At 41.0% G+C, this 27,180-nt stretch overlaps 1 protein-coding gene across 3 annotated transcripts in view; it reads right to left on the reverse strand.

Moving 5' to 3' along the window:
* The window catches only part of LOC109900981 (ATPase family AAA domain-containing protein 2B), a 123,362-nt gene extending 96,845 nt beyond the window's left edge, over positions 1–26,517 (reverse strand). Inside the window, exons 1-11 of one of the 3 annotated variants that reach the window (XM_020496928.2) lie at positions 26,253–26,515; positions 6,513–6,667; positions 6,323–6,354; positions 6,065–6,197; positions 5,727–5,823; positions 5,418–5,535; positions 5,141–5,284; positions 4,799–4,874; positions 4,568–4,669; positions 4,113–4,340; positions 3,753–3,927 (exon numbers count right to left, since the gene is read on the reverse strand). In XM_020496928.2, coding sequence (XP_020352517.1) covers positions 3,753–3,927; positions 4,113–4,340; positions 4,568–4,669; positions 4,799–4,874; positions 5,141–5,284; positions 5,418–5,535; positions 5,727–5,823; positions 6,065–6,197; positions 6,323–6,354; positions 6,513–6,667; positions 26,253–26,354 — 1,362 coding nt within the window. In that variant the 5' untranslated portion in view covers positions 26,355–26,515. Of the gene's footprint in view, positions 1–3,752; positions 3,928–4,112; positions 4,341–4,567; positions 4,670–4,798; positions 4,875–5,140; positions 5,285–5,417; positions 5,536–5,726; positions 5,824–6,064; positions 6,201–6,322; positions 6,355–6,512; positions 6,668–26,252 lie in introns of all 3 variants that reach the window. The other 2 variants (XM_020496927.2, XM_031837521.1) reach the window with 2 other exon arrangements.
* Positions 26,518–27,180: the final 663 nt, after the last annotated feature.

The following is a 27,180-nucleotide window of genomic DNA, read 5'->3' on the forward strand; positions in this document are numbered from 1 at the left end:
TTCCATTCCGGAGTGAGTGGCGCATATGAAGTGGCTATGTTGAGCGCAAAAGTTATCATTTGAAAAAGGTCCAATACGTTAGATATACATTTAAAAATGTATTACAAATAAATAACAGAAATACCTTAAGGCATTCAGACCCTTTGCTATGAGACTCAAAATTGAGCTCAGGTGCATCCTGTTTTGATTGATCATCCTTGATGTTTCTACAACTTGATTGGAGTCCACCTGTGGTAAATTCAATTGATTGGACATGATTTGGAAAGGCACACAGAGCAAAAACCATGCCGTCAAAGGAATTGTCCATAGAGCTCCGAGACAGGATTGTGTCGAGGGACAGATCTTGGAAAGAGTACCAACAAATGTCTGCAGCATTGAAGGTCCCCAAGAACACAGTGGCCTCCATCATTCTTAAATGGAAGAAGTTTAGAACCACCAAGACACGTCCTAAAGCTGGCCGCCCGGCCAAACTGAGCAATCGGGGGGAAAAGGGCCTTGTTCAGGGAGGTGATCAAGAACCCGATGGTCTCTGACAGAGCTCCAGAGTTCCACTGTGGAGATGGGAGAACCTTCCAGAAGGACAACTATCTCTGCAGCACTCCACCAATCAATCGAACATCTCTGGAGAGACCTGAAAATAGCTGTTCAGCGACGCTCCCCATCCAACCTGACAGAGCATCTGCAGAGAAGAATGGGAGAAACCCCCCTAATACAGGTGTGACAAGCTTGTAGGGTAGAAGACTCGAGGCTGTAATCACTGCCAAAGATGCTTCAACAAAGTACTGAGTAAAGGGTCTGAATAATTATGTAAATGTCATAATTATTTTTGCTGCTAAAAAGGTTTTTGCTTTGCCATTATTGGGTATTGTGTGTAGATTTATCAGGAAAGAAATCTATTTAAAACATTTTTGAAAAAGGCTGTAACCTAACAAAATGTGGGAAAGGGGTCTGAATACTTTCCAAATGCACTGTATAAAGGGCACAATCCTTTTCATTTGATTTGGGTTCATATATAGGCCTATGCATAAGCTCTAATATGCGTATGAACATATTGAATTAATCATCACCCTAGAAAACGCTGTCCATTTCGGTGTGTTGGGCTTTGAAACAACACCCACAACCATGTTTTCCTGTTGAACTTTTCTTCAAATTGATCAATGAGTTGAGTTTTAAAAGCACGATACTGTTTTGATGAGAAGTGTCTTATGTGATATTCGATTGCATTTGCATTGACGCCAGAGTGGTGAGAAGGACACTAGAGCCCTGAGTACCAGGCCATTAACAGCCTGACGGTACCTGCTTCTATAAACCAATGAGGAGATGGGAGAGGCCGGACTTGCATCGCGATCTGCGTCACAAATAGAACTGACTTCTGCAATTATTGAATAATATAGATATCTACATTTATTTTGCAATGCTTGTGCACGCGACACGAGCGGTGTAGTCAGCCTGTTAGACAGGTCTAAAGAAACATGATATGAAGAAAATGTAGCCTATTTCAGAAGAACACGTCATTTTTATCTGTCACATACACATATTTGGCAGATGTTATTGCAGGTGTGGCAAAACGCTTGTGTTCAAGGATAGCATACTCTGAGTTGTCCTTATGTTAGGCCCTGATATGGCTATGCCATATGGCTGTGGGCTACACTAGTTCATTTAGCAGACAAGATTTGCTTCGAATTCCGTGGAATTATTTAGTGTCATCTTATAGTATGAATAATACAAATGAGCATGGCTGAATAAAATTACATTTTCTCCAAACGATTTCCAAGAAAGTGCGCACACATGCGGCTATTCTGTGTTGAGCGGAAAATGCTTAATTTAGCAACTTCAGTTGTAATACAAATGTTGGGCTATATGTTTAGATTTTTTATACATTCTAAGGCTGCCTGATGCGACTATTGAGGATTTGAAGAAAGTTGCACGAAAGGCATGAGCTCTGATACGTTTCTTGTGCAGGCCGCACACCATCAGTCTCTCATTCACAATTTGACTAGCACTTGATAATATTCTCACCAGGCCTCGAATTTCCTGGCGGCATCCACCAGGTGTGGCCATAATGCCCCCTAAAGAAAAAGTGGCCATTTTGGCCTTGGGCTGAATATAATAATTCAGCTGCCATGCTCCAAAAAAAATAAACATCTCTCGCAGGGCACTCTCAGCTCTCTCAATTCTTATTAACCAATGCGCGTCATGTGATCAGGTCTTCTCACAGGCATCTCAGCTAAGGCTACAAGTGAAGAGACATCGGGGACGCAAATGCGCACGCCCCTCTTATCGAATTCCGAGGCGCATATTGAAGATATTAGAACTGTCCACATTTACTTTTCGTCAGCCAACAAGATGAGTAGGCCTAATGAACAGGAAAAGCACTGGCCTGTTTTAATCTGCTATCCCCCATAGTACAAAGGTTGACCAATTCTATTCTACTTGTCCTTCTGTGCAAGAAATAAATATTCCAAACATAGTCTGGGACAGTTGTGAGATGCAATAGACCCCAAATTAATACACGCATCAAAAAACATTTTAAAAGCAATGAGGCTGACGCAACAGATCAGAATATTTAGCTTAAAATATTGATCAACTAGCTATTTCTTCACATAAGCGCAGCACTGCACAGGCTATAAGCACAAATGTTACAAAATACAATCAATTAGCAGGAAAAGCACTTTTTATAATAAAGGTGCATCTTTATGGTAAAAATGATCTTCCCCAAATTTAACTCAATTTAAACGGTGTAGAGCCTATTTGGCCACTTGAATTCACAAATCGTATCAAAACATACAGGCCTATGGGCAAGGCTACTATGATTTGAAAAAGTCGCAAAAAAAAGGCAAGCGGTTTCTTGCCTTACTGCACAAGCTGGGCATCATCCACAAATGATAATAATAATACATCATACACAATACATCATACACAAGTGATAGGCTAATATTGTCACACATCAGGATATTCTTAATTTAATGTTGTCTTTACAAATACTAAATCATTTTTATTTAACTAGGCAAGTCAGCTAAGAACAAAGAATTATTTACAATGACGGCCTACCACAGATGACAATGGGCCAATTGTGCGCCGCCCTATGGGACTCCCAATCACGGCCAGTTGTGATACAGTCTGGAATGAAACCAAGGTCTGTAGTGACACCTCTAGCACTGAGATGCAGTGCCTTAGACCGCTTGTGCCACCCGGGAGCTCTTAAGATAATGTGTGTGAAATTAGTTTTGATTTAGAATGGACCATTATCATGCACCTGTCCCAGAACAACAGCAGGGAAAAAATACATGTCATCTATGGACTTAAATAGCAAATGGTGAATACTTTTCCCATGGTTCATTTTCATGCCAGCCAGGTAGGCTATACTCCTGTTGTAAAGCAAAGCAATGTGCTTAATATTAGGAAAGTTGAGAAATAAATCAAATAAGGCCATCAAAACGCTTGTTTTCTCACGCAGTTGCGTAGCCTATAGAAATGTTGCACAACATGAGTTCCTGGGCTCTCATGAAGCGTTTGATTTGATATTCTAAACTATTTGCATTGATGTCAGAGTGATTAGAGGGACAATAAAGTGCTGAGTACCAGGCAGTTAAGCAAGTTTGGTAGGCTACTAATGACCATCAGCAGCATCCGAGGCTGGAGAGGCCTAGTTACCGTGACTAAACGATCACGTGTTATTTGGCTGCGGTTATGACTCATGACCGCCGGTGTTGCAGTAATATGGTCACCGTAACAGCCTTAATCATGCTCACCTGGTCAAAAAGTAGGCGTAGCTGTCGTTCTGATTCGCCGACCCACTTGCTGAGGCAGTCGGCTCCCTTCCTCATGAAGAAAGACACCTTTTTGTCTCCTTGACTACACTCGTTGGCCAAAGCCCGCGCTACAAGGGTCTTCCCTGTACCTGGTGGGCCGTAGAACAGACACCCTCTGTGGGAGAGGAGAGAGTGAGAGGTAAATAAGTTTAAAGCAGACACAATCCGTTTGACCTTGGAACTACATTGTGACCATGATGCAAAAAAATGCTAAATTGTTCTTCCTCATCTGTCTAAATTGCAAACAAAAGAGGATACATGCTTGATATATCTGAACATGAAGGTGACTTTGGTCTTTACCTTGGGGGCTGTATCTTGAACCTTTCGAAGACCTCTGGGTAAAGTAGAGGGAAGACCACCATCTCCTTCAGAGACTGGATGTGGTTGGAGAGCCCTCCTACGCTGTCAAACTTCACTGAGGTGTCCAGATTCATGGGGTCCACATCAGCGAGGCTAGCTCCCACCTTGGCCCTGTCTCTCAGCACCCCACTGGCCAGGTCCTCTGCTCTCAGGCTCAAAGGCAGACACCTTTACAAGTAACAAATACAGGTGATAAAGATAAGAGTCGATGTGTGGTGAGCTTTCAGTTGCATAACGGCTGCCATTTATCACCGGGGTTTGCAGTGAAGCTAATGAAGCCACTGGAGATAGTTACTAACAACCCACTACAGGACGAGTGGTGAATGGAAAGTGATTTTACCTAGTGAAAAGCCATTAATAAATTGTATCTAATAACAAAATCCACAGGTATTCACCTGTTCCTGGCCCGGGTCATGCTTTTGCTTTTTCTCCTCTCAAATCTCTCCTCGTCAGATGACGACGTAGTGTCGCTACTGTGGATGGCATGCTTCTTCACTCTGGACCAGAGGAGAGGGAAGGAGGACAAAAGACAAATCACTCCATATTAGACCATGCAGGTATGTACTGTATGTACTGTAGGTAAGCAGTCTTATGAAATCATTTTTCATGCAGGGAACAACACCCACCGTATATGGCTTCTCCTTGCTGGGGATCTGTGGGTGTCAAACAGGGAGGGGTTGCTTTGTTTTCTGTTGACGGGCTCTGGAATGCATTCAGTGAGACATAAGACGTTAAAAGCAGCAGCACTCAAGAGGCATAAAGCAGAGACAATATCAGGAAAAGGTTTTACGCAGGAAAAGGAATGTTTCAGGCAGAGGGCCAGTTCCCCAGACCTACATTAAGACTACTCCTTTACTATAAGGCACACTCAATAGAAAATCTGGGTCCAGGAAACTACCCTTAGTGTTGCAGAGAAAAAAATATATATATTTTTTAAAAATCACACAATAATCAATGTTTTTCTTTACCAATAGGTGGCGCCTCGTATCTCTGTACGGTCTTGCGTTGTCTCAGGTTGTACGGTCTGTCGTTCCCCTCTCCAGCCTCCTCGGTCTCGTTTCTTTCATCATCATCCTCCTCTGCTTCGTCATCCTCTTCTTCACCATGAGATTCTAATTAGTAAACAAGATATGTTTGTGAAATTATCATCTTGTGAACCGCAAGCATTACCAACAAACTACAGGTTGTGATAAGTCCCTGTGCAGTCCCTGTGCAGCTTTACAAGCAATCCAAACTAAGACAAACCTTCAGTCCCCTCTTCCGATTCTGTCTTGCTCATGGCTTTGTGGTGTGTCTGCATGCCAAAGGTGTTCCTGCGCAGTGCCTTCCTCCTCTTCACACGAGAGTACATGTCCATGTTTTCCTAGAAGATCAGGAGTGGAGGATTTGCACGTTTAGCTTAGTCTGGCTAACACCTAACTCGAATTCCTCGCGTCAGCCAGGCTACGTTTAGCTAGCTGGCTTGCCATCATAACGTCTACCACTGGAGATAGTTACTAACAACCCACTTTCATATGGCATAATACAGACTGACTGGCTGATTGACAGACTTACCACCTCAGTGTCTGTCCACATGCGGAGTCTCTCCACCTCCCTGTTCTGTCTGATGCTGCTGATGTTGTCCATCTCCTGAAGAACTGCCTCCGCCGTGCTGACAATACATTTACATTTTAGTCATTTAGCAGACACTACTGTAAGTCGCTTTGGATAAGAGCGAGTGCATACATTTTCAAACACACACATCAGTATCGATTCATACCGCATACCTCTGATGTCGTCGCTTTATGTTTTACAGTTCATCCCTCTACACCCCGGTACCACCAGGTCTGAGGCCTCGTCTTCCTATAGGGAATTGTGTGTGCGTCTTCCCATAGGGTCTGTGTGTGTGTTACCTGTTGACGAGCTGGTCAAACAGCAGGCTCTGGTTGAGGTGTTCAAACGGGCTCTTCCTCACTTGGCAGCTCCTCTTCCGGTCAACATGGCCATTCATGTGAGAGTGGTCTCCTGCCCCCTCCTCCTTATGGGCTGCTGGGGTCAAAGGTAAAGAGGTCCCATCTAACTAATAGTCCAACGAATACTGTACCTACACACAAATAATGTGGTCATGGTCTTAAAATAACAAATTAAAACTTTGAAAACGTTGACGTTACCATTTCCATTTTGCAGGGCGCCAGATGACAACCTGAAATACATTAAGATGTGTAAATAAACACATTGCACAAAAAGACTGCCCCATTCTCAGACACAGTCAACAGATGGGGCTGAACCCAGTCCACACGGCCAGTACAGGAACTCACCCCAGAACTGTCTGTCAAAGAGGCTGTTCTTTTGCCTGCTCACCTGGTGCGGTAGGTGGGCATGCCCCAGGAGACCCTCTGGCCCTTGGCCTGGGGGGAGGGAGAGGTGTCGCTGGAGCTGGTCTGTCTACGGGTTCGCTTCGAGGGAGGGGACAGTCCAGGACTGCTGGGACTGCTCACATCACTACTGGGATCTTTCTAAAGGGGAGGAGAGAGAGTGGTTAGAGAGATGGAGACTGGAGAGCGGGCGCGCAAAAGAACGGGAGAGAGCGGGCGCAAAAGAACGGGAGAGAGCACGAAAGAGAGGGAGAGCGTGTGAGAGATGCCCACACATTCCACCTACAGAGAAATTAACCTAGAGAAGTGTCCCCTCAGCCAACTGGACAGTAACACAATTGGACCCAACCAAATTATGAGGAAACTATAAACACTGGAAAGAATCAACCAAAAAAAAAACAGACCAAAATAGAACGCTATCTGGCCCTAAACAGAAAGTATACAGTAGCAGAATACCTATGTCTATACCTCTGCCTATGTGCCCATTGACCACAAAATGAGATGAAAAATAAGTTGCACTTCCTTACATCCGTCCAAAGGCATGACCATGTTAGAACCACTTATTTCCCACAGATCAGACCCACAATGAATTTGGAAACAAACATTGATAAACTCCCATATCTGTTAGCACAACGTGCAATCACATCAGCAAGATGTATGCCATATTGCTGCTGTATTGCCATGAAAACAGGGCACCCAGTGGCACACAAACATAGTAAATACAACCAATATTTATCTATTTACTTATCTTCCCCTGCTGTTTGTACTACAACTATTTGCACATTGTTAAAAACACTGCACATTGCTGATAACATTTGAAACATCTATCCTTTTGAAACCTTTAAGAGTGCAATGTTTACTGTACTTAGTTTTTTTCCAGTTTTGTTTAATCCACTTGTTTTGGCAATATAAAACGTGTTTCCCATGCCAATAAAGCGCCGTTGAATTGGTAAGAGGGAGGGAGGAATAACACGTAGATACACTTCTTAGTAGCGGGAGTGTTTACTAATAAGCAATTGTTTTGTTAGCCTAGTCTGTCTATTAAAACCCCCATGTGGTAGCCTACCGTTTGTAAAACAGGCAATTTGACCGTTAATCCCCGTCATTTGGATACATTAATTTATGTTAATGCATCTATTACAGTAATTTACCGTTCTCATTCTCGAAACATTGTTTGCAGAGTTCACAACCTGCTACACTCGTGATAAATATTTCGGGATTGATTTTATACCATCATTAACGCGCTCCATGTGAGCATGTGTCTGGCTTCTCTGTCCTGCTAATGTTGCCTTAGCGCACCTGCCTGAGCACGCATAGAAGTACTTGGACTGCTTCATGAAAATGTCAAATGCAGGAAAGTGCCCCGCTGGGCTTCAGCCATTTTTTTTTACCTCACAGAGCCATTAAAATTATAATAGTTCCCCTCGATACGAAATGTACAGTGGGGCAAAAAAGTATTTAGTCAGCCACCAAGTGGCAAGTTCTCCCACTTAAAAAGATGATGCCTGTAATTTTCATCATAGGTACACTTCAACTATGACAGACAAAATTAGAAGAAAAAAAAAAACTGAAAATCACATTGTAGGATTTTAAATTAATTTATTTGCAAATTATGGTGGAAAATAAGTATTTGGTCACCTACAAACAAGCAAGATTTCTGGCTCTCACAAACCTGTAACAACTTCTTTAAGAGGCTCCTCTGTCCTCCACTCGTTACCTGTATTAATGGCACCTGTTTGAACTTGTTATCAGTATAAAAGACACCTGTCCACAACCTAAAACAGTCACACTCCAAACTCCACTATGGCAAAGACCAAAGAGCTGTCAAAGGACACCAGAAACAAAATTGTAGACCTGCACCAGGCTGGGAAGACTGAATCTGCAATAGGTAAGCAGCTTGGTTTGAAGAAATCAACTGTGGGAGCAATTATTAGGAAATGGAAGACATACAAGACCACTGATAATATCCCTCGATCTGGGGCTCCATGCAAGATCTCACCCCATGGGGTCATAATGATCACAAAAACGGTGAGCAAAAATCCCAGAACCACACGGGGGGACCTAGTGAATGACCTGCAGAGAGCTGGGACCAAAGTAACAAAGCCTACCATCAGTAACACACGACGCTGCCAGGGACTCAAATCCTGCAGTGCCAGACGTGTCCCCCTGCTTAAGTCAATACATGTCCAGGCCCATCTGAAGTTTGCTAGAGAGCATTTGGATGATCCAGAAGAAGATTGGGAGAATGTCATGTGGTCAGATGAAACCAAAATATAACTTTTCGGTAAAAACTCAACTCGTCGTGTTTGGAGGACAAAGAATGCTGAGTTGCATCCAAAGAACACCATACCTACTGTGAAGCATAGGGGTGGAAACATCATGCTTTGGGGCTGTTTTTCTGCAAAGGGACCAGGACGACTGATCTGTGTAAAGGAAAGAATGCATGGGGCCATGTATCATGAGATTTTGAGTGAAAACCTCCTTCCATCAGCAAGGGCATTGAAGATGAAACGTGGCTGGGTCTTTCAGCGTGACAATGATCCCAAACACACCGCCCGGGCGGAGTGACTTCGTAAGAAGCATTTCAAGGTCCTGGAGTGGCCTAGCCAGTCTCCAGATCTCAACCCCATAGAAAATCTTTGGAGGGAGTTGAAAGCCCGTGTTGCCCAGCAACAGCCCCAAAACATCACTGCTCTAGAGGAGATCTGCATGGAGGAATGGGCCAAAATACCAGCAACAGTGTGTGAAAACCTTGTGAAGACTTACAGAAAACATTTGACCTCTGTCATTGCCAACAAAGGGTATATAAAAGTATTGAGAAACTTTTGTTATTGACCAAATACTCATTTTCCACCATAATTTGCAAATAAATTCATTAAAAATCCTACAATGTGATTTTCTGGATTTCTCATTTTGTCTGTCATAGTTGAAGTGTACCTATGATAAATTACAGGCCTCATCTTTTTAAGTGGGAGAACTTGCACAATTGGTGGCTGACAAAATTATTTTTTGCCCCACTGTATTATCTCCAATGTGTGGTCCATGTAAAAAACCTGTCTGATTAGGATGAATAATATCTGACAATACTTTAATTCTATGCGCCAAGCATTTTGCTAGGATTTGTGCATCACAACACTGAAGTGTAAGAGGTCTCCAATTTTTTAAATGGACTGGATCTTTATATATTCCACTTGGGTCTTCTTTCAGTAATAATGATATCAGACCTTGTTGCGTGATAATTTACCATTTATACAGGAGTAGTTAAAACATGCTAATAATGGTCCTTTGAGTATATCAAAAAGAGTTTTGTATACTTCCACTGGTATGCCATCCAGCCCTGGAGTTTTCCCATCCTTAAAGGCCCCAATTGCATCAAGAAGTTCCTCCTCTGTAATTTGGCATTCACATGAGTCTTTCTGTACAGATGTTAATTTTACATTATTATTAGGAAAAAATCCATACAATTCGTTTCAGTTAGTGGAGATGGGAGACTGAAACGAAAACATATTCTTAAAGTACTTTACTTTCTCTTTCAAAATATCATTCGGCGAATCATGTGTGGCTCCATTTGTAACAAGTTAACACATTTTGGGGGGTAGCATTTCTATATTGAAGATTTAAAAAGAATTGTGCATTTTTCCCCATATTCCATCCAGTTAGGTATATTTTTATAATATATTACACACTGGATCTTTCTTGAATAAGTTCCTCCATTTATTTTTCCTCTAACTTATTCTGTGCCTCTATGGTACAGTTTTTATTACTATCTAACTGTACTGTTTTTACTTTTGGTGCCAGAGAGAATGGCATAAGAAAGTAGTCAAGACGACTAGCTTAATTAAGCCTTCGCCATGTATATCTCACTAGGTCAGGGTATTTAAGTCTACATATAACCACTAATTCCAATATATCAATGACATTCATGATTTCCTTAAGTGCCTGAGGGTGATAGTTTGTAGAGTGATTTCCTTTCCGGTCCATAGAGGTATTTAAGACCGTCCCACCATAATAATAGAGTCTAGTGTTCCTTGTAGAGTTGATAAATTCTTATATAAATTTTCAAAGAAGCTTGGATCATCATTATTTGGACTGTATAGGTTAATAAGCCATATTGGTTTATTCTCCAATAACATATTTAAAATAATCCATCTACCTTTATGATCTGTTTGGACAATTTGCACATTTGGATCAAAATGACTGTTAATTAAAACCCATCACCCCTTATGAATTTCTTTGCCAGTGAGAGAAATATTATTTCACCCCCCATTTCTTTTTCTACAAAACTTCATCTAAAATTGTTGAATGGGTTTCCTGTAAACAATAGACATATTCCTTCAGCCAGGTACATACTGATCGCCTTTTCTTATTATCTGGAGCAACAGCATTTGTGGATTCGATTACAGGCTCAAAATGGCCAGAAAGAGAACTTTCTTCTGAAACTCGTTAGTCTATTCTTGTTCTGAGAAATGAAGGCTATTCCATGCAAGAAATTGCCAAGAAACAGTTCACAGAACAGTGCAAACTGGCTCTAACCAGAATAGAAAGAGTGGGAGGCCCTGGTGCACAACTAAGCAAGTTTCATTAAATCGTACCCACAAAACACCAGTCTTAACGTCAACAGTGAAAAGACAACTCGGGGATGCTGGCCTTCTAGGCAGAGTTCCTCTGTCCAGTGTTGGTGTTCTTTTGCCCAACTTTCATTTTTAATCAGTCAGTAGGAGATCTTTAGTTTCTTGGCAATTTCTCGCATGGAATAGCCTTCATTTCTCAGAACAAGAATAGGCTGACGAGGTCCATGGGGAGACGCACAATTGGCCTAGCGTCGTCCGGGTTAGGGAGGGTTTGGCCGGTAGGGATATCCTTGTCTCATCGCGCACTAGCGACTCCTGTGGCGGGCCGGGCGCAGTGCACGCTAACCAGGTTGCCAGGTGCACGGTGTTTCCTCTGACACATTGGTGCGGCTGGCTTCCGGGTTGGATGCGCGCTGTGTTAATAAACAGTGCGGCTTGGTTGGGTTGTGTTTCAGAGGACGATTGGCTTTCGACCTTCGTCTATCCCGAGCCCGTACGGGAGTTATAGCGATGAGACAAGATAGTAACTACTAACAATTGGATACTACGAAATTGGGGAGAAAAGGGGGTAAAATTCAAAAAATATCATCTGTTTCAGGCTACAATAGTCATTTACAACATTAACCATGTCTACACTGTATTTCAGATCAATTTGATGTTTTAATAGACAAAAAACAAGGACATTTCTAAGTGACCCCAAACATTGGTAGTGTTGAAGGGGGGTGAATTGAGCCAATTGTAAACTGGGGATGATTAGGTGACTGATGGTATGAGGGCCAGATTGGTCATTTAGCCAGGACAACAGCCCTGCTTAGCTTCAGACACAAGCCAGCAGTGGGACGCAGGGTGGTGTGTGTGTGTGTGTGTGTGTAATATATATATATAACAAAATTAAGTTACAAATAAATAAATTGATACTTTGAGCAATACTTAAGGACTGCGTTCTGTTCAGTCATTGGCGTGTGATGCACATCCCTCCTTGTCTGGCTGACTGTCAAACTAGTCTCCATGTAGGCTGCTAGCAGTGGTCTATGGTAGCAGACAGGCTATTGTGTTGTATCAATAAGGAAGGAATGACAAGTACCAAGGACATGCCATCGCTTTATACTCCTGTGTTTCATGGTTCAGTCAGTGCGTCAAGTCTCGCTGTCTCCTTTCTCCCCGCCTCCATCTTTCCTCACTCTCTCAATTCAATTAAAAAGTGGCTTTGTTGGCATGGGAAACATGTTTACATTGGCAAAGCAAGTGAAATAAACAAAATGACAAAAACCAACAAAGCTAAATTAACTTCTCTAGGATAGGGGGCAGCATTTGGAATTTTGGATGAATTTCAACTGCCTGCTACTCATCCCCAGAAGATAAGATATGCATATTATTAGTATATTTGGATAGAAAACCATCTGAAGTTTCTAAAACTGTTTGAATCATGTCTGAGTATAACAGAACTTATTTAGCAGGCGAAACCCCAAGGACAAACCATTGATTTTTTTGGTGTGTTGTTGAGGTCACCCTTTTTTCATTGAGTTTTCATTGGGAATCCAGATTTCTAAGGGACTTGCTTGCAGTTCCTACCACTTCCACTGGATGTCACCAGTGTTTAGAAATTGGTTGAGGTTATTCCTTTGTGTAATGAAGTACAGCCATCTTGAAAAAGTGTCACTTCGTGTGTACTGTTTGATAGAGGCGCAAGACCAGAAAGCATGCTTGAGTTTGTCATCTTCCTGTATTGAACACAGATCATCCAGTCTTCAATTTTATCGATAATTTAAATACCTAAAGTTGTATTACAAAAGTAGTTTGAAATGTTTTGGCAAAGTTTACAGGTAACTTTTGAGATATTTTGTCGTCACGTTGCGCAAGTTGGAACCGGTGTTTTTCTGGATCAAACACACATTTTGGATATATATGGACGGAATTAATTGAACAAAAAGGACCATTTGTGATGTTTATGGGACATATTGGAGTGCCAACAGAAGAAGCTCGTCAAAGGTGAGGCATGATGTATATTTTTATTTCTGTGTTTTGTGTCGCACCTGCAGGGTTGAAATTCTCTTTTGTTTACTATGGCGCTATGCTCAGATAATAGCATCATTTGCTTTAGCCGAAAAGCCTTTTTGAAATCTGACATGTTGGCTGGATTCACAACACGTGTATCTCTAATTTGCAATCTTGCATGTGTGATTTCATGAAAGTTTGATTTTTATAGGAATTTATTTGAATTTGGTCGAGAGATAGTCTAATTTCTTGATCCTTGGCTCTACGATGGAGTTGACAGTGAGATGGGGAGTATAAACCAATTTGAAAGAATAGTTTGAATAGAATGTTTTGATATTCTCTGTGAAATATGTTTAGATATGTGTGTTAAGAATAATTGGTAAAAGTAATCATTTATCATGTAGTTAATGAACTGAACTAAACTGTTGTTCTGATCTGTTCTTTCGAGGTTATCATGAAAAGTGACATCAGACGGTATCTTAATGCATGGAAGAGATCATTTGGACCGAATGGTGTGTGTACCTCAAAACCCCCTCTACCTGGCTGAAGAAGAGAGACAAAGGCATTGAAGGAGGCTTTCCAAACCACTTCTACCGAGAGAAAAGAACCAAGCCAGAAATTGGTGTACAGTATCAGATCTAAGCTATCAACTGCTTTTCTTTCATGGTTCTGTCATACTGTGATGAGTCCATTTGGAGTGATCATGGAGAAAGATCTGTTCTAACATTTTCTTATGATGCTGGTATGTTGGTTGACGAATGGACAAGATATGAGTGGTAAAGATGAGACATTGAAATTGGGACATTATCATGGGCCGTCCACTTTGAACTGTAAAGCTATCTGAAGAAAAACGAAGATGCCAGAAGATGCCATGCCTGTGTAAGGGGGGGTTTAATCAAACTGTGCCATTAATATTGTTTATACTTGTGGTATCAGATTGATTGAAGAGGTCTACACCATGTAAATTGTAGTAATTTAGATTAAGAATGCATTGAGATACTGATCTGTATTAAAATCATGATTAAAAAAGTTAATAGAATTATGGGATAATTATACTGAATGAATGTAAATCTGCTAAATATTGATGTGTGTTAAATTGAGGTTTTTACTTTAAGTGATAATGACCCATTTGAAATCACTGAGGAATGTTGGATAAATAGTTGGGTTGTTACTTATGATTTGGAATATGAATGATTTCACTGCCCTATGCTCTATTCCTAAGTATATTTCTGAGCATGAGTACCTTAGGAGGGATGTCTGTCCTATATGTTGTGAGGCGGCCTGTGTTTAGACACTGGTTCTCATGTAATTTAAGGAGCATTTATATGTTATGTTTTTATTTTCCTCAAATGGATTATTCTGTGTTATTAAACATGTGCAAGTTTGTCTTGTAGAATAAAGGTTGTAATCTTAGTTTCAGAAGGGAGAAAGCTTACATATAAGCTAAGGTATTTGACATTGAGGGGATTTGAATTTAAAAATATTGAGTATGTAATTAATATTCTGATTCTTCAAAAGGGACTAAGTCCCTTGAGAGGGGAATGTCGTGGAAGATTCAGAATTTGTTGGTAACATTTGTAAGATGTTTTATATTCATCTAATGTGTGTAAGTTAATTCTCATCAGAATGGTATTTTTGTATAATACTGTGGCGAGGTTGCAGTTATCTGTTGCATGGGCCGCTGAGAGGGGAGAGGTCAAAGTGTCATCATGTGTAAACATATCTTTCACTCCCAACCTTTTTCTTGTGGGGAAAGGAAGGGTGGCAGTGTCTGGAATCATTCTATGCTCCCTCTAATGTTGTTTCTATCTTAACCTATAGCCTCATTCTCCTCTCCGTGAGTTTGTCCAGGAGTTTGTATTTAGAGTGGGTTGTATCTAAATGACAATTTGATATATGCCTGTTGATATGGAGGATTGGTTTATGGTTCTGGGGTTTGGGAAAGGAGACAAAGCTGAACGATGAATTATGTCTATGCTGTCTGACTATGTGTGATCTTTGCTATAAAGGATCCCATTTTGCCATTGTGTGGGAACTCTCAACTTTTCATTAGAGATACTGAAATGTTGAAAGTCAAAATGCTATAGTGCTTATATAATTAAAGATGGACTTTGATAACTAACTCTGACTTGTGTGTGTGGTTTGCTCCCATGATTTGGTAAATAGAGGAAATTTCCACGACAGGTGCTCTGCATATTCTCTGGCTTTTGGCCAAGTGGGACGCTACCGTCCCATATTTCCCAGAGAGGTTAAACAAAATGACAACAGCCAAAGTTAAGTGAATAACCACTTTTAAATAATATATTAGCAGTTAAATGTAGTACACCATTTTTAAAAGTTTCATAAGCTATGTTCAGTGTTGGCATAATGTCCAGATAGCAGAATGCACAAATGACGGGGGGGAAATAAATGGGCAGATAAATATAGGTTATATTTACATTGGTGTTTCTGACCCGCTGGTTGACCTTTTCTTGTGGCATCGGCTCACAAATTCTGCTGCTGAGATTGCACACCACGGTACTTCACCTAACAGATATGGGAGTTTGTCAACTTGATTTGTGGTCCAATTCTTTGTGTGTTGTGAAATTTGAGGGAAATATGTCTCATATGTCTCATATTGTCATTCATTCATTTTCATCCCATTTCTGAAAGTGTTTCACCCAACACACCCCTCCAACCAGACATGCTTTATCTACTCATTTGCTGGATGCAGAGTTCAAGTGAAGGTCAAGCAAATCATAGAAAGCAGACTCTTGCAATCATCTCTGATGGTCAAATGTTTGTGGGCAAGAAATAATAAACTACATCTCCACCCTTCAACCAGCATTCTACAAGAGCACAGACAAGCTACAACAGACACACTGTTCTCTATATTGCAGATGAGCTGAAGGCAGTCAATGACCTTGGACCACAGAAGGTATTTGCACTGGTGACAGACAATGTGGAAAACATGGAGTCCTACCCTCACATCATTCCCATTGGCTGTGCTGCTCACGCATTGAATCTGCTCCTCAAGGACATCATGGCACTGAAAACAATGAATACAAGAGAGCCCAAAAAAATGGTTCGGTATGTGAAGGGTCAAGTTATAGCAGCAATCCCTCTCACCAAGAAAAGTGAGAAGAATAAGAGCACCACATTGAATCTTCCCGGCAACACCCATTGGGGTGGTGTTGTCATCATGTTTGACAGTCTCCTGGAGGGGAAGGAGTCGCCAAGAAATGGACAGCCCCATCAAGAGGATCCTCCTGGGTGAGGTATTTTGGGAGAGAGTGGTAAGCAGCCTGAAACTCCTGAAACCTACAGCAGTAGCCACTGCACGGATTGAGGGAGACAATGCTATCCTGTTTGATGTTCAGACTATGCTTGCAGATGTAAGAGAATAAATCCGTACTGCCCTGCCAACTTCACTGTTGCTTCAGCAGAGGAAACCGCAGTTCTGAAATACATCAGAAAGCGCAAAAACTTCTGCCTGAAGCCCATACACGCTGCAGCGTACATGTTGGACCCCAAGTATGCTGGCAAGAGCATCATGTCTGGTGCAGAGATCAACCAGGCCTATGGTGTCAACACTACCATGTCTCGCCACCTTGGCCTGGATGAGGGCAAGGTTCTTGGCAGTCTGGCGAAGTACACTTCCAAGCAAGGTCTTTAGGATGGAGATGCAATATCCACTCGTAGCAAAACCACTCGTAGCACGCGCTCCAGCAGGTATAGCTCACTGGTCACCCCCAAAGCCAATTCCTCCTTTGGTCAACTTTCCTTCCAGTTCTCTGCTGCCAATGACTGGAACGAACTGCAAAAATCTCTGAAGCTGGAGACTCATATCTCCCTCACTAGCTTTAAGCACCAGCTGTCAGAGCAGCTCACATCACTGCACATAGCCCATCTGTAAACAGCCCATCTATCTACCTACCGCATCCCCATACTGTATTTATTTATTTATTTATTTATTTATTTATTTATTTATTTATCTTGCTCCTTTGCACCCCTGTATCTCTACTTGCACATTCATCTTCTGCACATTACCATTCCAGTGTTTTAATTGCTATATTGTTATTACTTTGCCACCATGGCCTATTTATTGCCTTAACCTCCTTATCTTACCTCATTTGCACTCACTGTATATAGACTATTTGTTTTCTTTTGTTCTACTGTATTATTGACTATGTTTTGTTTATTCCATGTGTAACTCTGTTGTTGTGTGTCGAATTGCTATGCTTTATCTTGGCCAGGTCGCAGTTGCAAATGAGAACTTGTTCTCAACTGGCCTACCTGGTTAAATAAAAGGTGAAATAAAATAAAAATAAAAAATATGGCAGTCGTGCCAACATCTCATCAGCCACCTGGTGGAAGGGACTTTGTGGATCTGAGGCGCTTTCCCAATCATCCTCCAAATACCACCACCATCAGCTGCCACAGAGAGTAACTGGTCCTTGTTTGGACACACATACCAAAGCACACAACGGGGCGACCAATACAAGGGTTGAAAAATTGGTGGCCATCCAGGCAAATGTGGCTTTGTGAGGTTGGAAAGTGACCGTGAAGATGAGGCCTCAATCTTATGTTCAAGAGATGGACATTGAGGAGGTCCAGGGAGAAGACATGGAGGCCTGAGAGGAAGACATCCAAAGCTTTCGTTTCTAGACTATCATTTTACAGATGCGATGGATCATTCAATGATTCCTTTTGTTGTTCAGTGAAATCATCTCATGTGAAGTGTCAACTCATTTAATTGAGGTTCAATTCGTAATTAAATTGTGTTTTTTATTTCTATTGGAAGGATTTAATCATTTGCAATTTTGTCTACTTGTCCCAAAGCCACTCATGGGTTGTCTTCACTGTGGGCTTAGGGTCGTTGTCCTGTAGGAAGGTAAACCATCACCCGTCTAAGGTCCTGAGTGCTCTGGAGCAGGTTTTCATCAAGGACCTCTGTACTTTGCTCTGTTCATCTTTCCCTCGATCCTGACTAGTCTCCCAGTCCCTGCCATTGAAAAACATCCCCATGCTTCACCGTAGAGGTGGTGCCAGGTTTCCTCCAGACGTGACGCTTGGCATTCAGGCCAAAGAGTTCCATCTTGGTTTCATCAGACCAGAGAATCTTGTTTCTCATGGTCATAGACAACAGGTGCCTTTTGGCAAATTCCAAGCGGGGTGTCATGTGCCTTTTACTGAGGAGTGGCTTCCGTCTGCCCACTCTACCATAAAGGGCCGATTGGTGGAATGCTACAGGACAGTTGTCCTTCTAGAAGGTTCCACCATCTCAACAGAGGAACTCTGGAGCTCTTTCAGAGTGACCCTAAGGTTCTTAACTTCTCCCCTGATTGCTCAATTTGGCCGGGCGGCAAGCTCTAAGAAGAGTCCTGATGGTTTCAATCTTCTTCCATTTAATGGATGGAGGCCACTGTGTTCTTGGGGGACATTCAATGCTGCAGACATTTTTTGGTACCCTTCCCCAGATCTGTGCCTCGACACAATCCTGCCTCGGAGCTCTACAAACAATCCCTTAGACCTCATGGCTTGGTTTTTGCTCTGACATGCACTGTCAACTGTGGGACCTTATATTAGAGGTCGACCGATTAATTAGGGCCGATTTCAAGTTAAAACTAAATCGGTAATCTGCCTTTTTGGACGCAGATTACATTGCAATCCACGAGGAAACTGCGTGGCAGGCTGACCACCTGTTACGCGAGTGCAGCGTCAGAAGGACCTTGTGGTTGCAAGGAGCCAAGGTAAGTTGCTAGCTAGCACTAAACTTATCTTATTAAAAAAATATCAATCTTCGCATTATCACTAGTTAACTATACATGGTTGATGATATTACTAGGTTAACTAGATTGTCCTGCGTTGCATATAATAAAATGCGGTGCCTGTTAATTTATCATCGAATTACAGCCTACTTCAACTTCGCCAAACGAGTGATGATTTAACAAAAGCGCATTGCCCAAAAAAAGCAATCTTTTCACCAATGTACCTAACAATAAACATCAATGCCTTTCTTAAAATCAATACACAGAAGTATATATTTTTAAACCTGCATATTTAGAAATTCATGTTAGCAGGCAATATTAATGAGGGAAATTGTCACTTCTCATGAGTTCAGTGCAAGCAGTCAGGGTATTTGCAACAGTTTGGGCCGCCCGGCTCGTTGCGAAGTGTGAACTAATTTACCAGAATTTTACATAATTATGACATAACATTGAAGGTTGTGCAATGTAACACAAAAATGTAGACTTAGGGTTGCCACCCGTTAGATAAAATATGTAACGGTTCCGTATTTCACTGAAAGAATAAAACGTTTTGTTTTCAAAATGATAGTTTCCGGATTTTACCATATTAATGACCAAAGGCTCGTATTTCTGTGTTTATTATATTATAATTAAGTCTATGAATTGATATTTGATAGAGCAGTCTGAGCGGTGGTAGGCAGCAGCATGCTCGTAAGCATTCATTCAAACAGCACTTTACTGAGTTTGCCAGCAGCTTTTAGCAATGCTTGAAGCACAGCGTTGTTTATGACTTCAAGCCTATCAACTCCCGAGATTAGACTGGCAAAACTAAAGTGCCTATAAGAACATCCAACAGTCAAAGGCATATGAAATACAAATTGTAGAGACACAGTCGACACGTCATAATTCCTATAATAACCAACCCCTAAAACTTCTTAACTGGAATATTGAAGAACTGGGAATATTGAACCACCAGCTTTCATATGTTCTCATGTTCTGCAAGGAACTTTTACATTCGATTTTTTAATTGGGACATAATTGCACTTTTACTTTCTTCTCAAACACTGTTCTTGCATTATTTAAACCAAATTGAACAGGTTTAATTATTTATTTGAGACTAAATAGATTTTATTTATGCATTATATTAGGTTAAAATAAGTGTTCAATGTTCATTCAGTATTGTTATATTTGTAATAATTGTATATATACACACACAAAAAAAAGAATCAAAAAGAAAAAATAACTTTTGAAAAAAGAAAAAATAATAATAAAAACCGGCCGACTAATCGGTATCAACTTTTTTGGACCAGCAATAAATCGGTATCGCATTGAAAAATAATGTCATTGTGCCTTTCCAAACAAATTACCACAGGTGGACTCCAATCAAGTTGTAGAAATCTCAAGAATGATCAATGGCAACAGGATGCACTGGAGCTCAATTTCAATTCTCATAGCAAAGGGTGTTTTTTTAAATTTTTTATAAATTTGCAGACATTACTCAAAACCTGTTTTTGCTATGTCATTATGGGTTATTGTGTGTAGATTGCTGGGGATTTTGTTCTATTTTTTTTATTCATTTTCTGAATACTTTCCGACGGCACTGCATTTGCGCCCATCTCATCTCTGAACTAATCCATTGCAGAGCCATTTTATGCTTGATCTGCCTTTGTGGTCGGAGGCTATAAGGCAAGGCATGCGGAGGCCAAATTGAGCTCTCTACCGCATCGCCATGCGCCTCCCAAATTGTGTAACAATGCGAGGGCTTCGCATTGACATGACTAGTTGACGAAGATGGGGGCGGTACATCCTATACAAACACAAACTCACTTCCTTGACAACAGCTTTGCACTGCGCCGTGAAGCGCAAGAAGTATGAATGCCCTGACTTCTGCTGAGGCCATATTACCGTGAATGCTGCATGGCCAATGCAGATGTCAGATTGCCCATGCACCCAATGCACAATGCACTTCTCTCTCCAGAACGCACTCTCCAGCCAATTTGTGCACATTCATTGTTTCATAACAGATTGCCGACCATTTCGAATCCCACCGTACCTTCTCCGCTATGCAATCTGGTTTCAGAGCTGGTCATGGGTGCACCTCAGCCACGCTCACGGTCCTAAACGATATCATAACCGCCATCGATAAGAGACAATGCTGTGCAGCCGTATTCGTCGACCTGGCCAAAGCTTTCGACTCTGTCAATCACCACATTCGAATCGGCTGACTCAACAGCCTTGGTTTCTCAAATGATTGCCTCACCTGGTTCACCAACTAATTCTCTGATCAAATTCAGTGTGTCAAATCGGAGGGCCTGTTGTCCTGACCTCTGGCAGTCTCTATGGGGGTGCCACGGGGTTCAATTCTCGGGCAGACTCTTCTCTGTATACATCAATGATGTCGCTCTTGCTGCTGGTGAGTCTCTGATCCACCTCTACGCAGACGACACCATTCTGTATACTTCTGGCCCGTCTTTGGACACGGTGTTAACTAACCTCCAGACGAGCTTCAATGTCATTACAACTCTCCTTCCGTGGCCTCCAACTGCTCTTACATGCAAGCAAAACTAAATGCATCCTCTTCAACCGACGCACCGGGCCGCCCGTCCAGCATTACTACTCTGGACGGTTCCGACTTAGAATATGTGGACAACTATAAATAAATACCTTTGTGTCTGGTTAGACTGTAAACTCTCCTTCCAGACTCACATTAAACATTTCCAATCCAAAATAGCCTCCAACACTCTACTCAACAAATTGGATGCAGTCTATCACAGTGCCATCCGTTTTGTCACCAAAGCCCCATATACTACCCACTATTGCGACCTGTACGCCCTCTTTGGTTGGCCCTCGCTTCATACTCGTCGCCAAACCCACTGGCTCCAGGTCATCTACAAGTCTATGCTAGGTAAAGTCTCACCATCCAACTCTGCACTCACGCACGCTGGTTTGGTGCTTGTTCACTGGGCTAGTTACCAAAATCCCCCCCCACCAAACACAGTAAGTTGCTAGCTGGTATTGGCGGGAATTCTTTACAACAAAATGCACAACAAATATTCTCCAAAAACAGCTGCATCTTATGTGTGATGTTCGAATAACATTTACAAACAATTTCATATAAATTGTACATTTAAATCATCACTTGAGAGTATAAAAATGACTTTTGATGTACAGTGCTTTGCAACCAACAACTTACCGCTGGTTTGGTGCTTGTTCACTGGGACGATTCTAACTGGAACATCCCCCCTCGTAAGGGCCAATAAGATGCCATGTTGAGTATGTGAAGGCAAGACAAACTCAAACCAAAATACCCATTGGCTTAACAATAAAGTGGCAAGGGGAATCACCAATATAACCCTGTTACACTCCCCCTTACTGAATTCCACTTGCCAAGAAAAATAACAAAATACAAAATGGCACTGTGCAAACATACCAGATACAGAGACACACAACATATGTACAGAATAATCAAGAGAAGAAGAAAAAAAAAATATATATATATATATATATATATATATATATATATATATATATATATATATATACACACACACACTACCTAATAGAGAAAACGAAAAGGTAAAGCTGTGTATATCAAGGATGCAGACCCTGCTTTAAATCAGTCACTAAATATTCCAGTCATTAGACTATTCTCCTTGACAATTAGAGTGAAAAGCGGTTGATCAATCCCCTTAGCCCTCATAGGTAAACATGCCTGTCACATGTTAAGTACACTCGGTGACTTTAAAACATCCAAGTAATAAAATAAACCACCATAAGAGACTTTATCATATCCGTCACATTACCATCCTGCAACCTCAAATCATGGTCACAATGATGTAAAAGCAAAACAAATAAAAGATGTCAATACCATTGACCCTCTATTCACATATTTAACCTTCAAGAGCTAACTTTCTGCTGATTCATAATCTCAATCAGTCTTGACACTGGTTTAAATAGCCTTCCTGCCCTTGACCTAATATGACCCCGACTACCTTCAACTGCATAAGGGGTAACAGTGTTGTGTACTGTTGCAATAGTGTGTCCGTCAACACAGTCAGTACGTAACTGATCAGGTAAGGAATGGTCGTAAGCAGACTGGTCAATTAGTTCACTCACTACACTGTTACAAAATATATGAACCCCCCCACCACCAGACACAGTAAGTTGCTAGCTAGTACTGGTGGGAATTCTTTACAACAAAATGCACAACAAATTCTCCAAAAACCGCTGCATCTTATGTGTGATGTTCGAATAACATTTACAAACAATTTCATATAAATTTTACATTTAAATCATCACTTGAGAGTATAAAACTCACTTTTGATGTACAGTGCTTTGCAACCAACAACTTACCGCTGGTTTGGTGCTTGTTCACTGGGACGATTCTAACTGGAACATCCCCCCTCGTAAGCAAGCTACGCAAACCAGCCAATAAGATGCCATGTTGAGTAGGTGAAGGTAAGACAACCTCAAACCAAAAACCCATTGGCTTAACAATAAAGTGGCAAGGGGAATCACCAATATAACCCTGTTACACTCAGTTCATCTTGTGGTAAAGATGGGTTGCCAACCTCCATATAAAAGAGGTTGCCAACCTCCATATAAAGTCCAAATAAGAAGCCTGAAGGAAGGAGGAGAAATTACTAGAAACAAATTTGGTTAACCATTTTATCTGTGGATTAATTGTCAGAGTAGAGGACCTTGTGCATTTCAGGTAAAATAACAACCCAATGTTTTTATCCCAGGACAAATGAGCTAGCAACAGCAAGGAAGCTAGCTAAATTGCCATAAATGTTTAATGCTTTTCAACCTGTCCCCAAATTAATATAATTGGATCAGAGTTTGTTTTGATATTTCAACAATTTAATTACGCTTTTTTGCCGATGTTGACTTACAACTGCCATATTCAAATGGTGTTGAGCGTTTGATAATTCATAAGTTATTCTGCACTCCGGTACACTCAGACGAGAGCGCTCTGAAATCAGAGAGCGAATTTACAAAAGCTCCCAAATGTCCATTGAGAACACACGACTTTACCACTTAGCAGCGCTTGATTTGGACTGAAACATAAGCTCAAGCATTTGAAAATTTGAGGTGCTCAGCTCCGGTGAGCTCCTGCCCAAGTCGAGCACTGCTTCTCATCCATTGCGCAAAATGCCTACAGCTGCGTCTGTCTCGAGCTCAGTGGTGGGAAACTGAGGGCCCAGAAAATGTTATACCATGTTGCAAGTTCGCTAGTGCCAGCTGGCTTTCGCAGAGTCTGCCATTACTCTCCTGAAGTTGCCAGTAATAGGCTACACGAGGAGTCGGCCACCTTTCTCATGTTTTTGAATGGCAATTTCTTACCATTTCAACCGATCTGTGTGCCAGCTATGGATTTCATATGCACATTTTTGTGAAAAAGTTTAATTTAATTTATAATAACGTCTTCATATGTCAAAATTATTCTCATGTTGGTAATCAACATTATATCCAAATCTAAATTAAAATGATACAAACCTAAAAAGTAACTTATATTGCCATTGGTAACTATGTAAAACTAGCCTACATAAAGCCAACAAATAAAAAGATTACATCCTGCAGGTAGAAAATATCCCGATAAAAATAAATATCCAATAAATCACATTGGCTACACATGGCCTGTCTGCAGCAAACTTGAAACATTGCATCAACTAGTTAATTGGGTCCAGGCCAGCCAGCAGGAGAATATTTGAGTCAGGCAGGTAAAGGTATTTTTCTTCTGATATCTAGATCTCTGGCGCCCTCGTGAGGCGTCAAACCATAAGCATCAAACCATAAGCATCAGACCAGGTCAATGGCTTAGTGATTTTATAAAAACACGTATGGAAAAAATACACATTAAAACATGTCAGACGAACAAATATTTTTTCTTTTCATTCAGGGACAGCCCTAATACTCCGCCATCTTTAAGTATATTTGTTTTCTCTCATTAGTAGGGACAGGTGGGTGTCCACCCCATGTGTGTAACTCAGAAATCAAGCTTAGCTTTGAATGACACTCACCTGTCATTGATCAATGAGTGAAGACAAATATACTCTATGGTGGTGGCGTATACATTGTCAAGTAATTTCATGGAGCAAAAATTGAATTTAATAACTGAGCATCTTCTAACTTCAAACGTTCCACCTGCGATGGGAGTTTCGAAGATACCGGTGTTTTTCTGGTCGAGAATGTAAAGGATGATTGAAAATATGCTGGTTATGCTAAATAGATGTCTGTTATCAACGGCTATCACTGCTGAGCCGTTTGATTACATCAGCTAGCTCCAGATCTGACTGTCTGTCCTGCTTTGTGTTAGCAAATAGCAAGAAGTGATACAAATCTGAATTTAACTAAGACTCATCTCCTCCATTTCAAATACATTTATGGTACATTTGTTCAGGTATCCAATCAAACCTGCTAAGTGCCGAAAAGTTTCAACTTACTGCAGAACACCTAACAACAAGGTTAACGTTACCTGTCAAGTTACAACTCATTCCATATTTCCATGAACATTCTTGACAAAATAGCTGGCAAAATGGCAATATAATCACAAAAGCTTCAATTTAAAGCACTCAAGAGGGTAGCTAACCAAATAACAAAGTGTCCCTATTCATGTTGATGTTTAATGGTATAAACAGCTTGTTAGCTACATTTAACTTGCATCAATCATATTGTTTACATTTGTAGCTAACTTACTAGTATTGTTATATTTGTGACTCAACATTAATTTCTCCAAATCCTAGAAACACTTGAGGCAGTTAACGTTAATGAATCTCTTTACCAGACAATTTAAGCCTGAATATTATGTCAACAGCATCCCGTATAAATTCACAATTCAAGTTTCTTTCAAACACAAAAGTTCTGCGATTTCAACTTCAAGCTAGCTAGCTAACGTTAGCTAAATAGTTGAGGACGATAGCCAGACAACTGTTGTGAACCATCGGGTTCCCTTCCCCCACAACTACATAGCTAGCACTACTAGTCTGTCATTTATTGACGTTGCATATAAAAAACGGTCAACACAACATGCGTATCAATAATACGCCAACTGCAGTGTCAGTTTGTTTTGGGCTGTCGAGTGACACACTAAAACAGGCTAGCGAGCAGGCTAAATTATCTCCTGCAGTCGGTAGGTATAATAACACAAGCCCAACACAAAGGGAACTCCGGCAACTTAGAGCTGGCAGTCAGTTAGGGAGCTAATGTTAACCTGAAAACTATCGTTCATATAATGGCGTCCGTGCTTATGACAAACATACAAAGCCACATTTACTCGTGAAATCAATTATATTGGTGTCAAATATTGTAGCAGGATTTATGGCAACAAAAAACCCCACTGAGAACCGGCTTGAGGCCAAGGCTAACTAGTTAGCCATATTATAGCTAACGTTATATTAGCCGGGCAGTGAAGAAAATAACCCGGCTTACATGTTCTTCAGAGTTGGAGGGATTTCTGGCAGAAGACCGGGTCCTGGACGAGATGAAGGGACTGCTCGGCTTATGCCGAGAGTTCTTTCTTGTGTTCACCATGATTTGTCCGTTTATTTTCACTTGTTTAATCTGTCTATCCGTCTGTACTCTGCCTCAGTAAGAATGGCATTGAGGCGCCATTTCTCTTTCTCTTTAGTTCGTTCTCCTGTCACTCATTACGCAAAATTCACTCGCGGACCACTTCCGCTTTGCAATTCTAGCGTTTATCAGTGTTTTCTTCCATTTTCCCAGAATGAATAATAACATCTTGACATAGTTTTCTTATTAGCGCCTGTCAGTGTGGCAAGGCATCAGAAATACCAAAATTACACAATACACACATAATTGCAACACAGCAACAAAACAAAAAAATATATATATATATATTAGAAGAGATAAAATGTTCAAATGAAAGAGTTGAATAAAGCTATCACGCAAAACAATATGTTTAAGTTATCCGCTCACTAGCTTGCTAACGTTAGTGCTGTTTGTACTGTCAAGGCATTTCAGTTATCCAAAAACGTATAAACCAATTACTGTTGTACTAGCTAGCTAAACTTACATTTTATTTGTACTTTTTCAGCGACTGGTCAAGGGTCTCGATTAATATTAATTAAGGAGTTAAATTAGACTAATGTGACATGTCACTTAATAAAATGATAGCTAAATGTGCACAGGCTGCAATTTGCAATCCAGGCACGTGAGCATGTGCAGCTGTTGTTTTGGTTTGAACTGCAGCCAGAGAACAAAACTCGACGGGAATTATGAACATGCAATATCTGAACTGTACTGAATTTTATCAAAGAAAAATCTAATTCTATACCAAACTTCTTGCTTAGCCTATAACTAGCTACATGTTTATTTTTGGACTGTGGTCCAATAGGCT

Source organism: Oncorhynchus kisutch, linkage group LG12, assembly GCF_002021735.2.
Source record: "Oncorhynchus kisutch isolate 150728-3 linkage group LG12, Okis_V2, whole genome shotgun sequence".
Classification (NCBI taxonomy): Eukaryota; Metazoa; Chordata; class Actinopteri; order Salmoniformes; family Salmonidae; genus Oncorhynchus; species Oncorhynchus kisutch.